At 49.0% G+C, this 24443-nt stretch overlaps 2 protein-coding genes across 2 annotated transcripts; one reads left to right on the plus strand and one right to left on the minus strand.

Moving 5' to 3' along the window:
- The first annotated feature begins 2830 nt into the window (after nt 1-2830).
- Nucleotides 2831-16928, plus strand: LOC144728741 (uncharacterized). Its single transcript, XM_078608348.1, has 13 exons — nt 2831-2909; nt 4342-4502; nt 5210-5317; nt 5405-5498; nt 6186-6235; nt 8027-8108; nt 8747-8832; nt 10804-10998; nt 11467-11562; nt 12609-12749; nt 13827-13931; nt 14671-14756; nt 15511-16928. The coding sequence occupies exons 1-13, from the start codon at nt 2831-2833 to the stop codon at nt 16244-16246; spliced, it is 2019 nt and encodes a 672-aa protein (XP_078464474.1). The 3' UTR covers nt 16247-16928.
- Nucleotides 16929-16945: 17 nt separating this feature from the next.
- On the minus strand, nt 16946-23826 carry ARL2 (ARF like GTPase 2). Its single transcript, XM_078608519.1, has 5 exons — nt 23582-23826; nt 20444-20554; nt 19533-19695; nt 19023-19103; nt 16946-17755 (listed from the first exon to the last, which is right to left on the minus strand). The coding sequence occupies exons 1-5, from the start codon at nt 23644-23646 to the stop codon at nt 17621-17623; spliced, it is 555 nt and encodes a 184-aa protein (XP_078464645.1). The 5' UTR covers nt 23647-23826; the 3' UTR covers nt 16946-17620.
- Nucleotides 23827-24443: the final 617 nt, after the last annotated feature.

Below are 24443 nucleotides of genomic sequence, written 5' to 3' on the forward strand. Positions count from 1 at the left end.
TTCCTAAAAATATATATTTGTGTTGGATTTGGCCACAACTTAGAGCTCGAGATGGCGGTAAGTACAGAGCTGCAGGATTCTCCACGAGGGTCGCCGGGCGACTGCAGTATAACGTGACTCGATGCCACAGCCGTCGCGAGAAGTATACTGAATGTGGTGTGCCGGGTGCAGGAACATGTTGCGGGTCTCCGACCAGGATATTATCCCTGGTTGAAATGAAACCCATCGGCTTTTATTCCAAAAAAATTTGGAGCAGGCAAAAAACAAATTGGGCGTGAAAAGCAAATCTCTCAACAATGCATGGGATTGCGATCGATAGAGGTCGCAGTGTAGTGGGGTAAAGTGTGGGTACTCTCACTTCTTACAAGACGTCTGGCCAGTGTGGAAGCGTAGGCCAATATCGCCTCGAGAGGGGGCTCTGTTGAGTCGAGAGCTCCCTCTCTTGAGCTCCCTCGAGTGGAGTGGCGTGAGCAAGGCAGTTGCGGATCTGCGCTTTCACCGTTACGCACCGCACGTTTATTGCCCACGTTAAACACGCGGTGTGTCACAGTGGACAATTAACGCATCAGGTGCAACCAAATGCCACGTGTTGCCACCTCGGCTATCAATTAATTAGGGCGCTCCGGTGGTGTCCTTGGGACACAAGCCACGACTGTTAAAGATCGGATTACACTCTCCTGAATTATTTAGTGGCGTGCGTGTGTGGGTGTGCGCGTGTCGGCATGCTGCTGGCCACCCACCCCCTCGTGTGCCCTGCCGGGCTTCATAGGTGCTCGCTAACGGCACTTGTCCCAACAGTTTGTCCAGGCCATAAGGGGAGGGGGTCTTTGTATTTGTGTGTGTGGGGGTAGTGGTAGTGTAGCGGTTAGCGCACTGCGATACGAACCTGGCCCACCTTAGTTCAATTCCCTGCGACGGCTGAAGCGTGAACCGATCCTGTCGCCACGGCATCCACCCTCGGTCGACTCAGCCTCTCAAATAAGAACCCGGTGCAAGGTGTAAACATCAGCCAGCGTTAGAAGAGACAAAGGCGGCTGGGCGTTTTTTGCTGTCAACAGCGCGTTCTCGTGCGTCATCCCGGCTTCGATAGGTGACAGCTCATAACACGTGCCCTCCCTCCCTCCGGATCGGTCTGTAAGGCCATACGGGGGGATCTTTGTCTCTGTGTGCCGAGGAGTGCCTGTATCGTTCGTTACCTTGGCTGCCCGGCAGGGCAGATACTTGAGGAGTGCCCTTACCGTGGGGTATGATAGAGACCCGAGCGCAATTGTTCGTCCTATAATTACACCCGCTGACGTGGATTTCAGACGCAGAGCAGGTAAGGTGAAGAGTATATCGGTATTTATTTATTCCTTATGCGGGTATCTTCACTCTTAACTATGTGCAGACTCAGTATAGGTACAGACAACCACGTGTAGCACTCGATAGCCATTCAGTAGAGCACTGGGTGACCATTCATTCTAGATTTGAAGCTTTCGTGACTGCAAGAATTCATACTCTTAGGTTTTTTCGGTAAAGTCACCATTCATTGTGTGAATGATAGAGGGCAACTGTCGAACTGTTGTGGGTTCTCGCGGTTGTGTGCTGTGTTTTCGGTCTTGTACCGCGTGTTATTCAGCGTGATGATGTCCGACGTTTCGCAACCACGCGCTGGGAACTTCCGAATAACGGAATATTCAAATCGCGCAATGGGGAAACTCCGAGCACATGCGGCGTAACGTCAGACATCCTGTCGAACCACACACGTGTGTTTGTGTGAACAGGACCCGATGGATCAAGGACTGAGCGGGGAGGCAGACGAAACGGAAAGCGACCAGGTCGGTGTCTGCGACCTGCAGCGTGTTGAGTGGGAGCGGTGGCGCAGCGGTTAGCGCACTGCGCGATGCGCACTGTATGTATGTGTGTTGAACTTCTTTCGCACCGTACGTAGCCAACCACGCTCATCGGAGGCGCGGATGTGTGGTTGTAAGCCTTTGTGTTCCATGCTGAGATGAATTTCGTTACCGTGACATTGACCGCGTGTTGTAACGGGATGTGTGTCGTGTTTGAAATTAGAACTGATGATGGTTGGTCTTCATAAGTGCTCGCTAACAGCACTTGCCCCAACAGTCTGTTAATGCTATACGGGGGATCTCTGTCTTTGTATATGCATGCTTATATATGTGGATTAATGTGTCTTCATATTTGTATACATGCGGAGTGGAGGAGCGATGGCGCAGTGGTTAGCGTACTGCACTCCAAACCAACGCCATCCAAGTTCGAATCCCGGCCACGGCTAACATCAGTAGCAAGGTGGTGTCAGATCTCGGGTCCTGCGCCTCCCTATCAGCTTCAAACGATTACCCGGTGCGATGTGTAAACACCACGTGGGGAGACAGAGGTTGCCGGGCGCGGTACCAACACCAAAACCGCTCGTGGGTCGTTCAGACCTTTAATTGGTGTTCGTTCACAATACCTCGACACTGGGGGGAGGGGGAACGGGTGGGCGATCTTTGTCTCTGAACAAGAACACACCCAGGTGTGTGACCAGGTATGTGATAAGGAGTTTGTTGAGCTGTGGAACCAGGTGTGTGTGTGTGTGTGGTGAGGTGCATGACCGGTCCCTGGGCCTCCCCTAGGTCGACTCAGCCTCAAATGAGTACCTGGTGCGGTGTGTAAACATCGCCACTAGGGAGACGAAGGCGGCCGGGCGTGGTGTTGGCCGCCCACCCCCTCGTGTGCCGTGCCGGCCTTTATAGGTGCTCGCTAACAGCACTTGCCCCTACAGTCTGTTAAGGCTACACGGGGATCTTTGTCTTTGGTGAGGTGCATGACCAGTTGTTCCACCGCAATGTGCAACCCACCCGCCCAGGTGCGCGAGCAGACACGTGACCAGCCGCCCGACCACGTGCGCGAAAAGAAGTCTACAGGTACGCGGACACGTGGCGCGATAACCACACAACTGCCTCTGCGGTCGGATGGTGGAGACGAGTTACGGAATGGCAGCGGGAGTTGGGGGAAACATCTAGTGCGGAGCTAGGAGTGATGAGATCGTGGAGGGCTTCACCCAGCAGTGGATAGATCATGTCTGATGTTGACGCTCAAGTATGATGATTGATTATTATACGTTTCGTTTGTAACGGAGGTGACACGTGACGTAAGGTGACCAAATAAATATGCAATGTTTCCTTCACATATAACCCGTCTCTGCACGTGAAGAATAAACGTGTTTCTTACGCAACACATCGGCCGCACGGCCTCCCGTTCTGGGAGTGCATCATTTCAGCAGCATTTATTCAAGACGGGCAAAACTCTGGACCCGGTTTCGACGCGCAGTGTCTCATCAGCAGCGTCAGGCTTGCTTGAAGCAACGGCGGTGAACTGCTAATCTTACATGAAATGAACCTCCCTTTACGATATGGGTCCTATTTTAACGCAAAACTCTTTCATACATAATCACACGGTTATAAAATGCATGATACAATACAAGGAGGTGTATATTATGCTTGTTTATCTTGACATAGTAAAAAAACGGTGACAGAATAGAACGATTAGATGCATGTACGTTGAACTTCTTTCGCACCGTTCGTAGCCAACCAATCCGTGCAAGCCCCTGTTATTATTAGCTGACAGGGGCGTGCAAGGATTGAGGAATGAGTGGCCGCGATCGAGGGTACCACACTTCGGAATCACGAAGCGTTAGGGATGGGGGGGGGGGTGCAGGGACGAGGGGAGAGGAAGAGGAGGCGAATGGGCAATCGGGAATAGGTGAGGCTTTATTTTGTATTTAATACTCGCCACAACGACGCCAATTATGATGACGATTTTGTTCTTAATACTCACCAGAACAACGCGAGTGATGATGCTGACGACGACGATGTTGTTCTTAATACTCTCCAGAACGCGAATGATGATGATTTTGTTCTTCATATTCACCACAAAAACGCGAACGATGACAACGATTTACACCATTGGAACCTCATTTGCCAGTAAAAAATATGATAATTGTTTTTTTACCCTTCTATCTGGCAACAAAACTGACACCTTTCTTTACAAGGAGTCATGTTTACATAGACCACAATACCTGCAGTCATAATCGCGTCATCTGGTCCAACCCATGTGAGACTAGGCTCTAAGGAAAGCTGTCTCGGGTGTGGACCAATCAACTTCAAGGACAGTGCACATTATCAGAGTTGTGTTTTTTGTTTGCATTATGACTGCAGGTATTGTGGTCTATGTAAACATGACTCCTTGTAAAAAAGGTGTCAGTTTTGTTGCCAGATAGAAGGGTAAAAAAACAATTATCGATGACAACGATGTTGAGCTTGCGATGAAAGGCGGTGCCTGCGTGCGCTGGTGCAGAGGCCGGGCCGGCGGCGGTGCGCGAGTACCGGCGGGCGTGCGGCCGCCTCGGCGTCGTGCCCTGCTCGCCCCTGCTCCGGGCCCTCACCTCCTCCACCGTGTCCATGAACCACCGTGGCCTCGGGCCCCAGGAGGCGAGGGCCCTCTCCTGCGCGCTGGTGGTGAGAGTTCTCCTGGCCACGCAATCCCCACAGGTGTGGCCAACGCCGATGCTGCTGGATAATATTGGTGTGGAGCAGTGTTCTTCATCGCAAGGCCTCAGGCCCACTGGCTGCCCCTGGTGGCCTTTAGTGCGGCCCTTGACAATACACAATTGTGAAAACACCCTCCCATCATCGTGCTGTCAAACCCTCAATTGTTTCAAATGTGTGGTGGCCCTCACGCTGATGATATATTATCGGCGAAAGTGGCCCACCCTCTGAAAATCAGTGAAGAACACTGGTCTGGAGAATGCGAAAGCGAATAGGCAGGTGGACTGAAACGTAATTGTATTAACACTGGTCGACAACCCATTGCGCTGCAACGGAAAAATACAGGCAGCTATCATTTTATATTTATGTGAGTCTATTGGTGTCTGTGTGAGTCTGTAAGTCGCTGTGTGAGTCTGTGGGTCTCTGCGAATCTATGGGTCCAGATGATGTATGCATGTTGAACTTCTTTCGCACCATACGTAGCCAACCGTGCTAATGATGAGATACTGTGAGGGCAGGTTTTGAGTCTACCATACAGCATCCGCGGGATCTGTCGGATGGTGGAAAGCATAGGAAGTGAGTTGTGGCGATGGTGGCATCCAAATGGCTCTGGCCATGATGACTTTTTGATCTTGTAATTGCTGATATTCGGCTCCACCTGTGCGCGTGTGTGGCAGGCAGACCAACAGGTGCGTCACCTGCAGCTCAGAGACAACTTCCTGACGGGGGAGGCAGCGAGACACCTGGCCGACATGCTCACCAAGAACTGCTGCATCGAAGTCTTGGTGAGAAGCATACAGCCCCTTTGTCGATCTACTGCTGAATGAGGGCCTCCCCACGGCTGTGAATCTGTCTGTCTGTGTCTCCTGCAGGACCTGGCAGACAATCGTCTGGAGGCTGCGGGTGCAGAAGCCATAGCTCAGATGCTGGGAGACACCACCAGCCTGCGGGTCATCAACCTGTCCGGTCCGAAACACCAACTCACCTCCACCCCTCCACCTCTCCACCCATCCACCCATACACCCCTCCACCCATCCACCCATCCACCCCTCCACCTCTCCACCCATCCACCCCTCCATCCCTCCACCCCTCCACCCATCCACCCCATCATCCCTCCACCCCTCCACCCATCCACCCATACACCCCTCCACCCCTCCACCCCTCCACCCCTCCACCCATCGACACCTCCACCCATCCACCCCTCCAACCATCCACCCCTCTACACCTCCACCCCTCCACCTATCCACACCTCCACCCATCCACCCCTCCATCCCTCCACCCATCTACACCTCCATCCATCTACACCTCCATCCCTCCACCCCTCCACCTCTCCACCTCTCCACCTCTCCACCCCTCCATCTCTCCACCCCTCCATACCCCCAAACCTCCACCCCTCCACAACTCCACCCCTCCACCTCTCCATGTTCCACCCGTACACCTCCCCCCTCCACTCCGCTCCTCCCCCCCCCTCCTCCACCCACCTTTCACTGAAAAAAATGTTGACTGGTGTCTGGAGTAGAGAGTGTGTGAAAGGGAGTAGAGTGAGATGAGAGCGCAGAGGTAGGGGAGTGCATGGAGGGGAATGGAGACGAGATGAGTCGATCACGGGATCAGATTATTACCATCAATGTTTTTCCTCTTTTTCTCCATCAGGAAACCACTTTAAGGACAACGACGCGAAGTGTCTTGCCGACGCGATGGCCGTGAGTATGCCGAGCACACCCAGGGCATGCGAGCCGCGTTTTCTAACGCGCCTCTAGCACCGCGCTCCACGGGAGGAGAATCACTTGGTTTCGCCGACGGCAATTGAACGTGCGTGTGTAAGTGTTTAGCGTGAGATGTAGAGCCACGTAGAGCTTGAGGCTGAGCCCTCCCTGTGAGTTAATCCAATCGACCTAAAACGACAGTTGAGATTGTTTGTGCCGTAACCATAGACTTCGCTACATTTGCACCAAATGTCAGCCGTTCTAGAACATCGTGAGAATTTGCACCAGTCCCGCGGTCATGGCCTTCTATGCAGTGTTACATCGGGTGGACAGAAACATCTACATATCCTTGTGTTTTAGATATCATCGCTTATAGTGGTAAGGGGTATAGGCAATGGCGGAGCCAGGATTTTCAGGTAGGGGGGGCAACCCCTCCTGCAATGAAAAATGCTAGGAGTTGTTAGTAAGTAAGGACTTGTCCCTTGCTTTTCATTCGACGCGTGTGCGGCGATGGCGCAGCCATTGATCGAGGGTCGAATTCGAACCGTGCGTGATCGGCATCGCGCTCACTGAAGGTGTTTGCCTTCAGGAAAGTCGTGTACTGTATATGCAACTGCGCACAATTCTGTGAGTCACTTATAACTGCTTTGACGTTACTTATTGCCAATTATGGACTCAAGATTATTGTCTTGTCATCTCATAGAGTTCCTGGCACGTGATAATATGCTACACAATGGCAGTGGGGGTCGCAAAGTGCCGATTTATTACTAATAAACCCCAATGATCCGATCGAAATTAGGGATTTCGATCGGATCATTGGGGGGGGCACGTGCCACCCCCCCCCCCCCCCCCACTGGCTCCATTAGTGGGTATAGGTACTTCTCACCTATCCTCTACAACACGGACATTGTTCCATACTCAAACCTACACCATACTTCTGTTAAAAAGGGGTGACTACGAAAAGATAGTTATTCTCACAATCCCTGATAAGGCCGTATCCCTGATTATCACAATTTATTTTGGACCATTTTATCTTTTCAGTCTTCTTCTTTTTGATGCCAATTTGAATTTGCAATGTTGTGTGTGTGAGTGTGCTTGTATATCGACACCAGTGACGATTATCTGAACCGGTCTTGGGCTTCCCCTAGGTCGGCTCAGCCTCAAATGAGTACCTGGTGCAGTGTGTAAACATCGCTACTAGGGAGACAAAGGCGACCGAGCGTGGTGCTGGCCACCCACTGCCTCGTGTGCCGTGCCGGCCTTCATAGGTGCTAGTCGCTTAACAGCACTTGCTCCTACACTCTGTTAAGGCTATACAGGGGCTCTTTGTCTCTGTATGTTGAGGTTATTAAGCCACTCGGCACCCTATGTGGAGGCTTGGTGGATGTCGCGGTGATACTGCTCGTGATTCGGCGGTGCAGGGGGACAGTGTGGCATTACGTGCTGGACATCTGTGAAAAAGAGCTTCATAGCTTATCGGATTCCTCCAGCATAAATACAAATGATCGATTCTGATCATGTGATCCACGATCTGGATCTGGTGACCGCAGCAGCCACATTGTGGACCGTCCTTCATTTGATGCAGGAGGTGACGCACGGTTGCCATGGCCGATTCTTCTGCAGCAGTTTTACGGCTGACCATTGTTTCCTGTGTGTGGCGTGCCTTTGGCTTTTGTCTAACGCGGTCCACTTCAAACACTTGTAACTGGCCGTGTTCCAAGTCCGGTGACACTGGATCTGCACGCGGTGCTGACTGACGCCGTGCTCCTCACATTCCTTCCCCTTCAGTCCAATCACAGCGTCAAGGAGCTGGACCTAAGCCACAACGAGTTCAGTGAGATGGGAGGAGAACACCTGGGCCAGTTGTTGGGTAAGTGTCTCTTACAGCCAAGTTAGCTGGCAAAGGGCCTTTGAAAAGATGATGATGATGATGATTGAGTTGCAGATTTATTGTGTACGTATTTTGAACTTCATTCGCATTATAAGTAGCCAGCAGTGCTCATCGGAGGTGCTGATGATGATGATGCACCATTTCCCCTGGGAAGCCACGTGGGCTGCACGTGCCCATCTGGTAGAGAAAGTGCAGATGATGAATCCACTGCCGGCGCATCCTAGACAATGAGGTCCCGTTTGGCTCTATGGGCCTCTGTAAATTTGTGCATTTCTATGCCACAATTGGCATCTATGCCACTCTATGGGTCTCTCTGTGTAAGTATATTTGTGAGTCTGTAGATCGCGATGTGAGTCGATGGGACTCTGCTGAAGAAGGAAGCCGCTGCCAGCGTATTTCAGTTTATCGATAAATCCACCTCAAGTTGAAAGTTTATTTTGCTTAACCAGGATAGTCTCCGGATTAACATCAATGACAAAAATACATTGAATAAAGTACTGCAATGAAGCAAATAGAAATCAAAGGAGACCAGCATACGCCCCCCCCCCCCCCCCCCATATGTACTCTAAACATGCTCCTCAGCGTTTGCCTTCACTTGATGCCATTTTTTCGTGCAGCGCACAACGAGACCCTGGAGGAGTTGGAGCTCAGCTGGAATCACCTGCGGCTCAAGGGCGCGGTGGCTCTGTGTGCCGGCCTGCGCGTGAGGCCCTCCAGCAGCGCTGTCCCCCGTGCAACGCCCCCCGCCCCCCCCCCCTCTCGACACACTTATTAAACGTGCTCTGCGCCGACCACCGTAGTGTTGAGTTAGACAACTGCACGCGTTCTTGGCAGCGACGTAGTAACTGCATTAGCAGCTCAGGTGGTTGGTGCGGCGATCGGTCAAGTGGGGCCCAAAATATTTCATTGGTCTCGCACGTTCGTACCCAGGCTCTCGCCTAATCGCATCGTTACGCTCACGGTCTCGAACATTTAATGCTGTCGGGGCCCTCCGTCTTCGCAAGATGCAGCCGCTACGGCTCCGTAGTACCCCTTTGCAATATTACGTTACCGCTCTAATTAAATTAAAATAATACGTGGTACGTAAATGAAAGCACTTTCCTAAAAAAAATATTAAAATCGCGTTAAAAATTTATTTTTAAATCACGTTAAAAAACTTTTTATTTAAATCGCGTTTAAAAAAATTTATTTTGTCTCATGGTGGTTGTCAAGGGGGCCCCAACTCGTAGCTTTGCCCACCAGGGAGGGGGAGGGGGGCGAGCAAACCCCCCTGCCCCCACGCTGGTCACGCTACCACGTGTCGTGTTTATCTAACGGGCCAATCGAGAACCTGCGCCTGGAAGCTACAGCGGCACTGCGTGATGACTCGGTGCCACATTCCATAACGATCTGAGGCTGGCCCCGTTCCACCCACCACCCCTCGCTATTGGGATGCGTCTGCTGAGCGGGTGCCAAAGTGGTGAGCCTCAACAATGGGGCGTCTGCCCCCACCTCCGTTTCGCTACTGATCCTCGGTGCACTGGGCCTGCATCGATGTGCTGCCAATATGGGGCACGACCAGTCCTTCCGACCATATCTGACCGCCAAAATTTCCGTTCCTTTTCCAACCAAATCTGACCACAGATCGTCGCGTGTTTCGTGAGGATCGCAGTTCTCGATCCATTGGACATCTGTGAAAAGAGCTTCACAGATCAATGGATTTTTCCAGGATAAATAAAGATTCTGATTTCGAGGCATGTTATGGGATTGCTCTTCAACAGCGATAACAACACTGGCGGTGCTGCTGAGGCAGTGATACATTTGGCCACGTTTAATTCAGGGGACACTTTAATTAGTTTGCTGTGTCAGGTGGAGGAGGGGTTAACGACACACATTTTATTCACACGACGATCTAACCCAAAATAAATCAATTATGAATCGTAACATTTTTTGGTCTGTGAAAAGCCTACGCGTAATTTTTTTTAAAAACTTTAGTTGAAAAAGTGTTTTAAAAAAAACGTGGCTCCATCAAGTCCTCTTGCAGGGGCCACGCGCCTCCTCGATTGGTTCAACGCAGCCCCCTCTACCCCTCTCCTCTGCTCAGCGCCTGCCCAGGTGAACTGCGTGCTCATGCGCCTCCATGTGTCTTTGTGTAGGGGAGTAGTGGGTGACGTCACGTCACGCTCGCCTCGGAGAGAGTGGCGTCGCAGAGCGTGCCGCCGTCAGGCGGACCTTGGGGGACGGTGACGTCATGCCCCCGGGGGGGGGGGTATTTAAAGGGCGACCCGGGATGTAACCGGGGTTCGTAGGGGGTAGGAGTGGGTACTCGGGGTAGGTGATCCTCACACGAGGCTAGGGGAGGCTACTCTGCCCGACAGACCGAGGTTGGGGTAGTCCCGGCCCGGGGCAGGGAGGAGAGCCGAGTTAGCCGGAGTTGTAGGGATCACAGTCCCCTGTCCCCTGGGGAGTTATAGGCTAGGGGGTGGTTTTGTTTCGGCGTAAGCCCTCAATAAACTCGGCGTGAGCCCCTAACGGAACCTGCCTCGGAGTCGTACATTGCGCCGCAACGTTTGTGAACGACCTCGGGAATGAGGGCGGCCCTCGCCGTGGCCTTTGCTGGGGGCAATGCGTCTCAATTGTCTCGACGCGGCTCCCTCTACCCCCCTCCTCCCCCTTGCGCTCGGTGCCCGCCCAGGTGAACTACGCGCTCACCCACCTCCACCTGTCCGTGAACGGTCTGGGGAACGAGGGCGCCCTCGCCATGGCCGAGGCTCTCAAGTTCAACGGGGCCCTGCTTCATCTCGACCTGCGCAACAACCGCATCGGCAACACCGGCATGGAGGCCCTGGCACGTGGCCTGCTCGCCAACGACAGCCTCCGGGTGCTGCAGGTAGTAGGCCAGCAGTGGAAAATCCCTGGCAGGGGAGGAGGGGGTTTCCCAACAAGGGGGCGGTGGGTTCTCGTAAAAAAATATATTTTGTTTTGTGTGGTCCGGCCATCACGGTTCGTTTGTTACTCCGAGTTTAGCAATTGAGTAATTTGTAAATAACAATTTGCAGCCCTTTGTCAGTTCACTGCAAGATGAAGTTCCCTTGGACCGAACCTCATCACACCGGTCATGGTGGGCTGGTGAAGGGGGAGGTTCAGTTCGTGAAAGAGCTTCCTAGCACGTAGCGAAACGGCCGGACATTGTGCCGAACAACGCACGGCACAACCCAAAAACACAACGAAGAGCTGTCAATAACGACGGCGATGATGATGATGATGATGCAACCCATGATAGCTCAGAAGATTCCATAAATTGATCAGGTTTTGGCTGGGTTCAGCTTGAGCGTGTTTTTGCATGCGTGTCTCTCAGCTCTGCTTCAACATCTTCACTGTGGAGGGAGCCCTCGTCCTGATCAAAGCAGTCAAGGTCAACGAGCACTCTGCGCTGGAGAGGTTTGACATGTCTGTGAGTACCATCACTTATTATTAAAAATAATATCATCGCTACACCACCACCCCTCCACCCTTTCACGCCTCCACCCCTCTGAATGCGATCGCTTCTCAAGATGCCATCACAGAATCAGTGGGACCGTTTATATTTTATGGAGAGGCAGCGTCGGTTGAATGCGCAAAGAATATGTGGAAGGTCTCGAGGTTGGACTTGAACGGTGGCAGGGATACGACAGCACAGACGACTGAGTGACGGGAATTCCAGACGACGGTAGCAAGCAGAGAAGAGTGAGCTAATCTTGTGGATTTTCCGCACGACGTTTCGATCGCAACACAAGCGGTTGTCTTCAGGAAAAGGGGGATTAGCTTCCAAGGCAAACTGTTTATCAGGGTTTGAAATGGGCGTAGCCCAAATGTCAGCAGCCAATGATAATGTAAGTGGTGGGCAGCCAACCCGACGGTGGTTGGTTTTCCACCAATCAAAGGGCTGCCAGGTGAAATTAGCACGTTAAAGAAAGATCAGCACGTTAATGGGAGATCGCAGAGCCCCAAGGGGTCGGCGCGAAGTGACTGTGAAAGCGCAAGTTTGAAATGGGCGTAAAGCACAACTAACATCGGAAAGTGGTAGGATAGGAGCATCATAACCAATATTGACTTAATCTGGTTGATAACGTCCTTCCAATGGTTGCTCAGTTTGTACCCATCTTCTCGGTTGAAATTGTGTCTGTGTCTATATATATGGATGGCTTCATGAACGAATCTCTGTTGATAGCCAGTGGGCTTGCAAAGTGCCTTCGTCTTAGAGAAATCAATTTGGTGTGAGCCCACCGCATTAAAACAATGATCAGCCACGGCCGAGGCATTGATCCTACCGTGTTCTGCCTTGTGTTCACGAACACGGTCCGAGACATGTCGCTTAGTTTCCCCAATGTAACTACTGCCGCAGACACAGCTTAGTTTGTAGACGCCGGGGTACTGCATGTCAGGGATCACATCCTTCACAGATGTGATCAGATCACGAATTTTATGTACTGTATTAAATCAAACCTGGATCTTGTGCAGACGGTGCGTGTGAACCAGGCGTTCCTGCACACCGTGTCGGCAATCCGGCGCACGCAGGGCCTCACGGTTCTGCATTCGGGGGTCGGGGGGCCTCTGGCGAGGAAACCCAAACCCCGGACGGACCCCATGAAGCTCATTCAGGCACGACGGGGCGCACACACACGGTTCCCCTCACGTCGCCAGCTTTACATCGTGGTCACCGTCATCGTCAGCAGCCGTGATCGAACAACGGATAATCCCAGCTCTAGATATTATTACTGTAATATAAATCATTGATCAAGGGCTCATCAATTTGAGAGATGAAGCAAAAGGAGATGGAAGTTCACCTGCTGATGCTTATCATTTAAGTGTTAAAATATCGCAACCCTTAATCTATTGCTGGATGAAGTCCTCCCTTAAGTTGTTACCGTCTCACGCGGTATTGTGATTCAACGGCCCATCTGTCTTCTGCGTACGAACTGATTTCATCGCTGTATCTCCTCTCAAGTGCTTTACCTGCCTTGGCTGCTGCTCTGCTCGTCGTCTTTACCACCGATCATCATTCCTTCGATTTGCATGGCTTTCCCCAAGCTCCACTTAAATGAATACGATGTCTCTGATCCATATGTTCTCAGTTCCATGTGCTCCTATTCCGTTCTCTCAGTGTAATTTCAAGCACGCACCTCTCCTTGCTTTGTTGCGCACTTTTCATCTTCTGTTCCATTAGATTTACAGCAGCATTGCAGGCTGCAATGACAGTTACATTGTGGTTGCGATTCGTTACTTAATTGGGAAAGACCACAACGTAATATCGCCGCCTACCAGCAGACTAATACCCACGTGCAGCCTGGTGCTGCATACACCTTTTGCCACACAGAGACAGCTGCCACTGGGGGGTCCCCCTTGGCTTGACTGCAGCAGGGTATTGGAATGGTTGAAATAAGATGCGACGTTAAGGCGCTTTGGGTACGCCATCTAAATCCTGATAATTGGTTCTTAACCCTTCTATCTGGCAACAAAACTGACACCTTTTTTTTTGTGTCAGTTTTGTTGCCAGATAGAAGGGTAAAGAACCAATTATCATATTTTTACTGGCAAATGAGGTTCCCATAGTGTACATCTAAATCCTGTTCCGTAATTACAAATTGGGACGATTACTGCTGTAACAGACCCCACGCCCCCCAGGTCTATCCCAAACTCGCAGAGTGAAGTCCGTCCCCTTGCCGCAATGACTTGCAGGATTACCTGGTGGAGCACAAACTGCGGCTCTGGGATTTCTTTCGCTCCGCCGACAAGGAGGGCACCATGAAGATTTCCAGCGACGACTTCCGCAGAGCCGTGCAGGTGTGCGTGAGCGTGCGTGAGCGTGCCCTGCCACCACCTTGGAGAGACGATGCCGAATACCAGAATTTAAGTACAGTATATACAATACAAAGTCGCATATCTGTCACATATAATATATTCAGCGATATAATATATATACTGGACCATATATATAGTCACGTAGAAGGGAAGTAATAAAATAATAAAACATAATAAAATAATTCTTACGTTTCGGCCACAACGCAAGCAGCCGTCCTCAGGTGAAAACCAGGTCTGTCGAGGCAACAGCGTCTGAATGAAACAGCACCATGCTTGGAGAATTATATTATTATGTTTTATTTTTATTATTTTATTATTTCCCTTCGACGTGACTTTACCGAAAGAACCAAGAAGATGAATCCCTGCAGTCACGAAAGCTTTAAATCGAAACATATATATAGTGTATAGTACATTCGTTAAAACGAATTGCCTTTCTGGCCATACTTTGGCAGCTCCTGCCACACAGTGCACACCCTAACCCTATTCTGGCCATGTCACTGCCCACACCCACATTAGTGTTTGTGCGTGGTCTATTATATATATGTATATATTATAAATGTTCACAAAGCTGTCTGTTTTGTGTGCAGCAATGTACAGGTATTCCACCGTGCATAAAACAGGTGTTGTAGTTTTCATAACAAAATACTTGGATGAAACAACCATAAACATCTTTTGTTTAAAAAAAAAAAGGTGACCACGGGGTTGACCTCTGACCTTGCAGCACCTGAGCATCCCCCTGGACAAGCACCATCTGGACGAGCTCATGCTGAAGCTGGAGAGGGACAAGGATGGCCGCATCGACTACAGGTGAGACCCGCGGCTTCCACCAAACGCGTGGAGAGACACGCGCGTGCCGCTGCAAATGCCCCGACGAAGAATTAACCACCAGTGGTTTTTTGGAGGCCGAATGTGAAATGCCAGATTAAGTCTCCCCCTTCCCCGCCCCCCACCTTTGTCCTTTCAGAGGCCCGGCGCAGACATGCCCCACCTGCACAACCTCCCCTCCCACTTTACGACCTCAAAAATTGGCATCTTCTCCAACGGCTATTTTTATTGCCATGGTTCCACCGTTTCCTGGGCGAGTTCCAAGCAAAGATTTCTCAATCTCATGGCAAGACTCCATCAAGGGCAGTTGATATACAATGAACATAATAACCCTGTCCTGACTTTTGGGCCACCCCATATATAGCTGTTAAGAAAAGCACAAACATTTTTCAGCATTTATAATGTAAAAATAAATGTTCTATTGCATCCAGCAGTTTAAGCTTAAGTCAACTGGCAGGTTACATGTGGTGGGGTAAAGTGTGGGGGGCTCCCACCTCTTCCATGACGTCGGTGCAGTGAGGAAGAGTAGGCCAAAATATATAATAACGGGATTCTCTAGAGATCCTATGAGTAGATGCCCTTCCGCCAACAATGGCATGAGCAAGCACTTGCAGGAGCCGCACATTTTCCCGTGAACTTTAAAAATTTGAAAAATCTTTTTAGTTGCAATCTGTATACACGTTCATCCACTGTCGTGACACCCATGCCCACCCCCCTCCACCACCGGTCCCTTCAGAAGCCTCGTGGACACTCGTAAGAAGCTGGTGCACGACACGCGCACACTCATCCGGAAGGAGGAGCGGCAGCAACGCAGCGAGCGCCAGCGCACCGACCGCGTGCTGCACACATTCCGCACCACCGTGGGCGTCCTTACTCCCGTCGGCTCGGCCTTCATGGGCTCCGACTCGTCCCAGTCGCAGCACGGCCACGCTGACACAGTCTCCCGCCGCTCAACGCCGGACGGAAAATTCTCCCGAGCCACGTCCGGCGTTTCTGCAAAATCGGTCTCCGCCGGGCGGTCGGCCGGGGCGACGAGCAGTGCCATCGTCAACCGCAAGGGAGCTCCAGTAGTGGTGACTGTCAAAGAAAAGGTGCCCTCTACCGAGAAACCAAGCCACCGCGCGATGCTACCGGCACAGCCGGCTGCGGCGGCGCTTAAAACCACCGAAGACAGAGACTGTTCAATCCCACGCTCGGCCCACTTGTCGGTCGGCAGCCAGAAAACCTCGGCTGGGACCGACACGGGCACAGCCGGAACGGCGACGCCGCGGTCGTCGAGGAAGAGCGGCTCGACGTCGGCGCGCTCGGTCACGTTCAGCGACGCGACGGCCGCGAGCGAGCAGCCCGGGTCGCGCTGCTCTCCCTCCTGGCCGCTGCTCGGGCCCACACCGCCGGCCTCCGCCAAAGCGGCAGCTTCTCAGCTGCCAAGGGCCCCCACGCGGTCCCAGACGCCAGGGCGGAACCCACCGTGATGACTGCGGTCGTGGCCGAAGCTTGAGCAGACAACTGCGCGTCATTACGGCGTAGGCGCATTAATCATTCTCGTCCCTCGTGCGTTGCTTTTCTTTGAAAGCTGCCGTGTTGAAAATGGGTGTGCGGCGTGCATTGACAAAAGCTCAAATGTACGTGTATGTATGTTACACTTCTTTCGCGCCGCACGTAGCCAAGCGTGCTAATCAGAGGTGCGGGAATGAAATGGAGTTTGTGAAACCACCTTACTTGACGACGTTTATTTATAAGTTATGAGCCCGTTGCAGTGGCCAGTAAATGGGCTTACAATGAAATTTTTACTATTTGAAGATTGGAGCGTGTTAACCATCATGTGCGTGTTTTCCCACGTGATAGCAAACTATCATTGATTGAATTGGACAAAGTTTCCAATGCAAGATCCTCCTGAAAAATTATTGAGTCTCAACGAGGCACCAGGCAAGTAAACCATTCGCCTCACTTGATTGGATGAAATTCGCCAAGTTGGGGTCATGACGTTCAAGAACTCTCATTTTCCTCCGTTACAGTGAGTGTAAAAATATTGGGTGCTGGTTTTACGTGAAACAATTGCGTACAATATATAAAATCAACAGTATAGCCTTAATGCATGGATCAACACGTTACAAAACTGTTTAATTGTATTTTGTGATTTTGCCGTGAAAAAAAGAGCCCATACATAAGCAAACCTTATTACGTCTTTTATTTAAGCAGCGCAAAACAAAATTAGTTATTTCAAAAAATGTAGGTAAAGCAAAACATTTTCAGCAATTTCACTATTCGGTAATCCAGCTTACAAACACTGAAAATCCTAAATTAATTTACTAGGGTTTGGTGGTTTGTGCAATTAACACATATTTACCGTATATAAACAAACAAAAAGCCTATGACCAAATCACCAGGACTCCAACCAAACTCGTCAGATCTCAAACTAAGCAGGGTTGATCCTGGATAATGCAGAGTGGAGTGCAGCAGAATTAATTGCGGTTTTGTATTTGTACTCTCCCACACCCACGCTGCCCGTCTTCTCCAACCCGCACCGACCAACGCGGTGAAATTTTAGTCAAATAGCCTCCACGGAGTGCGCAGGATCTCATCCAGTAGTGCGATTGAAAACAAAAAGGGATGTACGTATACACATACAAAATCGGGCAAAAAGTGCACTTTTCAGTTCGTGTTCAACGTCCCGATTCCACACCGCATCCATGACCACAGCGCAGAGCGACTGCTTGTGACCTCGCCTCCAGGTGACGCCTTTCCCGGGGAGCTCGGTTCACTGGACTCGCACTTGGCCCCGCCACCATACCACACGTCCACCATGCCAGCGTCGATGCCGATCTCTCCGCGAGCGCCGCCTGCGGCTACTCCTTAGTAAAGATGCGGCTTGAGATGTCATCGAGAATCCAGTCAATCCCCATGAGGAGGTTCTCTCCCGTTACCGCACTGCAGCCCAGGATGCACCAGTGGTGGGTCTTTATGGCCTCCAAATCCAGCGCCTAGCAGACAGATAACACTGGTCAACACACTTTTTCTGGCATAAGGTATTCCAACGGTTTTAATGTAATTTTGGGGTGCCGATTCCAAATCTGGCATCAGTTTTTGTCTATCACATGAGGTTTTTGAGATATCAAATATTGCATTTTCAATCAAAACTGCAGAAGAAGAATATTAAATAAATGTGGATATCTACATAAAATTATATTATAAACACACTATCCTAAAAATACAGCACCATATTTTAACACTAAAGCAGTCACTGACTCGCAACAACTTGCAATCATAAGTGACAGTTAATTTCGGGTAAAATCAATGAAAATGGGGTATGCCGATACAATAAAATGAGATGTGATAGAGCAAATCTGAGATCAGATTTGGAATCAGCACCCTGAAATTAGTCTAAAACGGCTGCAAAAGTCCAGGCCAGAAAAAAAATGTATTTTTTTTGTTGACCAGTGTAATCATTGGGATGCGTTAAATTTGTAAACCGCTGCGAATGAGAAAAAACACATTTGTAGAGGCGGTAGAAGTAGGTGGGTGGTTCAGGCGATCGGAGCATTGAGCCACTACTCCTGAGCTCCTCTGTAAGAATTTGGGTTATCACCTGTGGTTCAACTGGATTCGTACGTGTTCTGAGTTGGTGTGCTTATCCCCGTCACCAATTTTATTTTACATAAGAAAACCATGATAGCACAACTGGTATAAAGATGAGAAAAGGACCAAAAAAGCCTTAAACCCGAGAAAAATTTTTGTAGAAATAAATTAACAGTATAGTCATAAAATACATATGTTAAGATAACTTAATTCTTGGTTCTTTTGGTCAAGTCACGTAGAAGGGAAATAATACAATAATAAAAATAAAACATAATAAAATAAAATTCTCACAACGTTTCGGCCACAACGCAAGCAGCCGTCCGTCCTCAGGTGAAGAAACAGAGCTGTTGGAAAGACAGCGTCCTGACAGCTGTTACTTCACCTGAGGATGCCTGCTTGCGTTGTGGCTGAAACGTCGTGAGAATTTAATTTTATGTTTATTATGTAATTATTTCCCTTTTACATGACTTTACCGAAAGAACCAAGAATATTAATCCTTGAAGTCACGAAAGCTTTAAATCGAAAGATAACTTAACTTAACGTTAAGCACGTTAAGATAACTGAACGTGCTTTAGACACCTTGGAATAATACACAGCAATTTTGCAGAGTCCAAACCAAAGTCAAGATTAATTATCAAGAGACTTAGATTTGGCCTTGGAACTTTATTTCACCTCTTTGATATTGTCCGCCGTAAGGGCACCAGCAAGGTCTTGCTTGTTGGCAAACACGAGCAGCGTCGCCCCCGTCAGTCGCTGCCAACAAAAGTCAAAACCACACAACTGTTAGATGCCTCCCCTGCACACGAGTGTAATCAAGAGGGCGGTAAGTGAGACGGAAATAATTAGGTGTCGAGCGAGCATGTGGGCAAGTGTGTGGAAGTGTGTTCACAAGTGTGTTCACAAGTGTGTTCACGAGTGTGTGGACACGAGTGTGTGGATGAGCTTGTGGGGGAGCTTGTGGGTGAGCTTGTGGGTGAGCTTGTGGGTGAGCTTGTGGGTGAGCTTGTGGGTGAGTGTGGGGTCCAGTGTGTGGACGAGTGTGTGGGTGAGTGTGTGGACGAGCGTGTGGTTGAGTGCGTGGGTGAGTGGATGAACTTGTGGGTGAGCTTGTGTGTGAGTGTGTGGACGAGCGTGTGGGTGAGTGTGTGGACGAGCATGTGAGTGAGCATGCAGATCGACCACCTCCTCCTGCAGCAGCGAGGCGAGCTCCTTCCCACAGTCCTCGAGGCGGCGCCGGTCAGCGCTGTCCACCACCCACACGAGGCCATCCGTGCTCTCAAAGTAGTTCCTCCAGTAGGAGCGTAGTGACTTCTGCCCGCCCACATCCCAGATGTTCAACTTGAACCTGCGAACCCGAGATGTGGGTTTGAGTGAAAGCATCGCTAATTATGATTTTTGGCAGGTATCACAACTTACACAAATATGTCAGTCCACTGCTGGATGACGACATCCCCATGGTTGTGAGGATGAGTTACATATGACCATGCTTTACCATGCTGGTTACTGCGTATTGGTGAAGACAAGAAGCATAGACGTGGTGCAATACAGCAATAGATTGTTTTGCATTGCCCTCCTTCTGACAAAGTATACCCGCAGATGCTCAAAAACCTGTTTTATGCATGGTGGGCGCATAGCCATGCACCATCCAAGCTCAAATCTGCTTAGTTTCCATATGGTCGTTTCGGCGATGAGCTACATCTATTTATAAAACAAATTATGAGCAGACTATCTGCTTCATATACCTGTCTCTACACATATACAGTAAAGTTAATGTTTACACAACCCATTGGCCCAGCATTTTTCTGGAAAGTATATAATTTCAACAGCATTGATTCAGTACAAGCAAACTCTGAACTGCTTTGACATTGTCTGATCAGCAGTTAGGGTTGCTTGAAACAATGCTGGTGAACTGCCAGATGTTATAGACAAGGACTCAGTTTTTATAGACAATGAGACGAATCGTCTGCTTATCTATATTGCTATTAATATCCTGAACGATGCTAATGAAGATTCCATTACAATGCTGGGTTAATTATGTAGGTGGTGAGCTGTATTGATGATGGGTGATCGCTTTGCAGACGAGTAGGTCGTACCCTCGGTGCTCCAGTGTTTTGATGTTGAAGCCCAGAGTCGGGGAGATGGTGTCAATGTCCTCGCCGTTGAACTTTTTCAGAATTGTGGTCTTACCCGCATTGTCCAGACCCCTGCACTGATGTCAAGGATTGTGTCTGTGACAGTGAAAACTCTCAAAGTTGCAAATCAAGTCAGCCATCAAAATCGATGTTTACCCTTGAATCGGGTCAGATTATAAATACAGTCATACCTCGGTATACGACCGCTTTGGAGTACGTCGAATTTGGTAAACGTCGTGTTTTTACGAGCAAAAATGTCTTGGGATACGACGTCTTGCTTGGGATACGACACGCTTGCTATAACTTGTATGGGTCGGGATGAGTCACCACGTACCCGCGTATACCCCGTTCACGACTGAAACAAAGTGCCGCTCCTCAGTATGCCTGTGCAGTAGATCTTGTTCAGTGCACAACCCTTGCTATAACTGTCTGTGAATTTTCACGTGTTTTTTCGTCATTTTAACTCCTCTCAGCAAGGTAAAGTGATGTTAAATTTTATTCTAATTTATTTATGCATTTATTTTAATTTATGTATGCATTTTAGTAATTAGTGTCTAAATTATTTGATACAACCCCATTAATGTATAATATGCCATATAAAATATCATTTCTTATACTCTGGAACGGATTATTTCCTTTCCCTTTATTTCTTATGGGCAAAAATTCGTTTGGTATACGTCATTTTCGGTATAAGTCCTACCTTCTGGAACGAATTAACGACGTATACCGAGGTACCACTGTACTGTCGTACAAATAACACAGAAAAACAAGGCAGCAGTAGAATATTCACAATCACTGACAAGGGAGCGATTACACGCCGAACACGTGTTACAGCCCTCTTGTTAACTCACTGCCGGATGAGAGCTTCCCCACGCTGTGTCGTTCATGGGGGTTGTTGGCCCATAGTTCACGCTGGCCAGTGCAGGTGAAAACGGTGAGAGCAGCATAATCATTGGAAGAGCACCGCTGTACGAGAGATTTTGCTATACCGCACCTCAGTTGCCCTCTGCCGTTCACCGCCTAGCCCCGGGGAGTCACTTGCCGTGTCATTTTCGAACGTGGCAAATTTCCTCCGACGCAGTCACGCACGCACACCGGCTGGCCTACTCCTTGCTTATGAGGTAATGAGATATTTAGACGGCGTGTAGTGTTACCGTGCTTATTAGATGCAGCAGTGTTATTTATCAGGGCGGCCGCGGGATTGCGACTGTTGAACCTCCGAAAACTAAGAGGCGAACGAGCTACCGCTAGGCCACGTCAACGCCCTACTTCACCACCTACCACCCCCCATCAATCAGCATGAGCTATGCGGTCAATCGATCGACACGACGTGGGTGAGAGGCCTTCGTCCTGCGGTGTGATTGACAAAGGGCGGCACGTTACATGCACCTGAATATCGTTCCAGATGAACGCTGGCGAACAGAGTGAAGAAGCAAAGCCTCCCCCGCCCCATTCGAGACCCCAAACATCGCATCCGCCTCCTGGCTTTGACGGTCGTCCCCCCACCAAGACACCGGTGGGACATCAAACCGCATGAGAGAATATCAAGGGGCCGATGAGCGCGACCTCCTTCCTGAATGGGGACATTACACGCGGCCACAGCGCAGTGCAGTGCGATTGTGGCCCATGCAGCCCAAAAAACTACAATGAGGAAATGTAAAGTCATATTCTTGGTTCTTTCGGTAAAGTCACGTAGAAGGAAAATAATAAAATAATAAAAAATCTAACATAATTAAATAAAATTCTCACGATGTTTCAGCCACAACGCAAGCAGCCGTCCTCAGGTGAAGAAACAGAGTTGTCGGAGACAGCATCTTAAAGAACCAAGAATATGAATCCCTGCAGTCACGAAAGCTTTAAATCAAAATGTAAACTCATAGAAACCCAGAGAGACACAAATATAGACAGACACACCGGGATGCGTATACAGACTGATCGAGACACATCGTGACACCCCCCTTGCCAGTAGCAAAATATAATAGGTTTCACCCTTTCTCTTCTTGGTTCTTTCGGTAAAGTCACGTAGAAGGGAAATAATAAAATAATAAAAAATAAAAGAACCAAGAAGATGAATCCCTGCAGTCACGAAAGCTTTAAATCGAAAAATTAACCCTTTCTATCAATAAAACAGGTGTTAAAACACCAAATTGAAGCCTTTTGCAAGGGATCATGTCTGCATTGACTAGCATCTAAAGAAAGCTGTGGACCAATCAGTTTAAAAAAACAATGCACGTACAGTACTACCAGAGCATGTGTCTTTTTATCTGCACGTTAACCACAAGTACCGGTATATGTGGGTAATGCAGACATTATTCCTTGCAAAATGTTTCTGTTTTATTGACAAACAGTAAAACCTATTCTTATACGACCCGACACACAGTTACTGTTAAATGATGCGACAATCCGACTGCAATCTACGCTCTTGCAACGGGGGAGGGATAACAAAAATTACGATTTAAAGCTTTCGTGACTGCAGGGATTCATATTCTTGGTTCTTTCGGTAAAGTCACGTAGAAGGGAAACAATAAAAGAATAAAAATAAAACATAATAAAATAAAATTCTCACGTTTCATTAGGACGCTGTCTTTCCGACAGCCCTGTTCTTCACCTGACGGCTGCTTGCGTTGTGGCCGAAATGTCGTGATAATTTTATCTTGTTTCATTTTTATTATTATTTCCCTTCTATTCTAGATTTGAAGCTTTCGTGACTGCAATGATTCATACTCTTAGGGTTTTGTCGATAGTCACGTTGGTAAAAAAATTATTAAAATAACTAAATTAAATCACGACGTTTCGGAAGCAACACAAGCCTCCGTCATCAGGTGTAACTGCTCCAGTGAAACTACTGTAGCGTGAAGAAAGCTATGCAAGACACGTGTTTATTATCATTCTACGTGGACTTTACCGAAAGAACCAAGAATAGAAAACTACGCCGTCTCCCGAAGCCCTCACCGTGGCTAGCAAACCTCGATATCGCAACCGAGCGTTGCCGCCGTCATAGCAAGTGTAAGAATACACAAAAATAACAATAATAACCATCAACAAACATCGTTTATCATCCTTATCAATTCCACATCTTCACTGACGCAGAGAGGATACAGCATGAGCAGGCGGACCTCCCTCTCCTTTTGTTTCATCTTCTTCAGGATCGTCATCAAGCCCATCTTTAACGGGGAAGTTATGCTAACGTGTTAATGTATATGTGTGTGTGTATAAATTGTATTATGATCGCGAAAACTCGAAGTCAAATGGAAACGACAGAAACCGCCGGGATTGGAACTCCACTCTGCGCTATGAATCTTTTACCGTAAAGCCGATTGACGCGTGGGTTCGGGCCACGTGACTGTCGTAAAACTAACGGAAGGGTCGCGAAGCTAGCGTCGATTCCTACCGAATGCGATTCGAGGCACGCCAAGTTATGATTCCGAATCGCCTTTAAAATGGAGGTTAAACTCCAAACCCAACGCAGAATTTAAATGCACTCCTCACTACGAACGACGTAACCCGCGCGTAAATCGGAAACCGGGTCTGATTTTACGTGCGAGATTTGTATTCGCTGCAGACGAGTGTAGAAATCGATTGCGAATATCGATAACCAACTTTTATACAGTTCAGAATCGATCCAGGCCCCGCGCGCTTGGGCGGGAGAGCGCGATGATCGTAAAGGAGTTCCTGAGACGTCGTAAAACTTTGCGCGCGTTCGCTTCCGCGAATGAATCATTTAATCTTAAAGCTTTCGTGACCGCACGAATTCATATTCTTTGGGTCCTTCGGTAAAGTCACGTAGATAGTATAAAATAAATATTTTAGTTAGTATAAGTTAAAATTATTTTATAACTACGTGGCTTTACCGAAAGAAACAAAGAGTATGGATCACTGCAGTCACGAAAACTTCAAATCGAGATTCACGTAGATAGGTTGAAAGAAAATAACAAAAAACGACGACGTTTCGATCACAACG

The sequence above is a fragment of the Lampetra planeri genome, chromosome 30 (assembly GCF_965212315.1).
Source record: "Lampetra planeri chromosome 30, kcLamPlan1.2.h2, whole genome shotgun sequence".
NCBI lineage: Eukaryota > Metazoa > Chordata > Hyperoartia > Petromyzontiformes > Petromyzontidae > Lampetra > Lampetra planeri.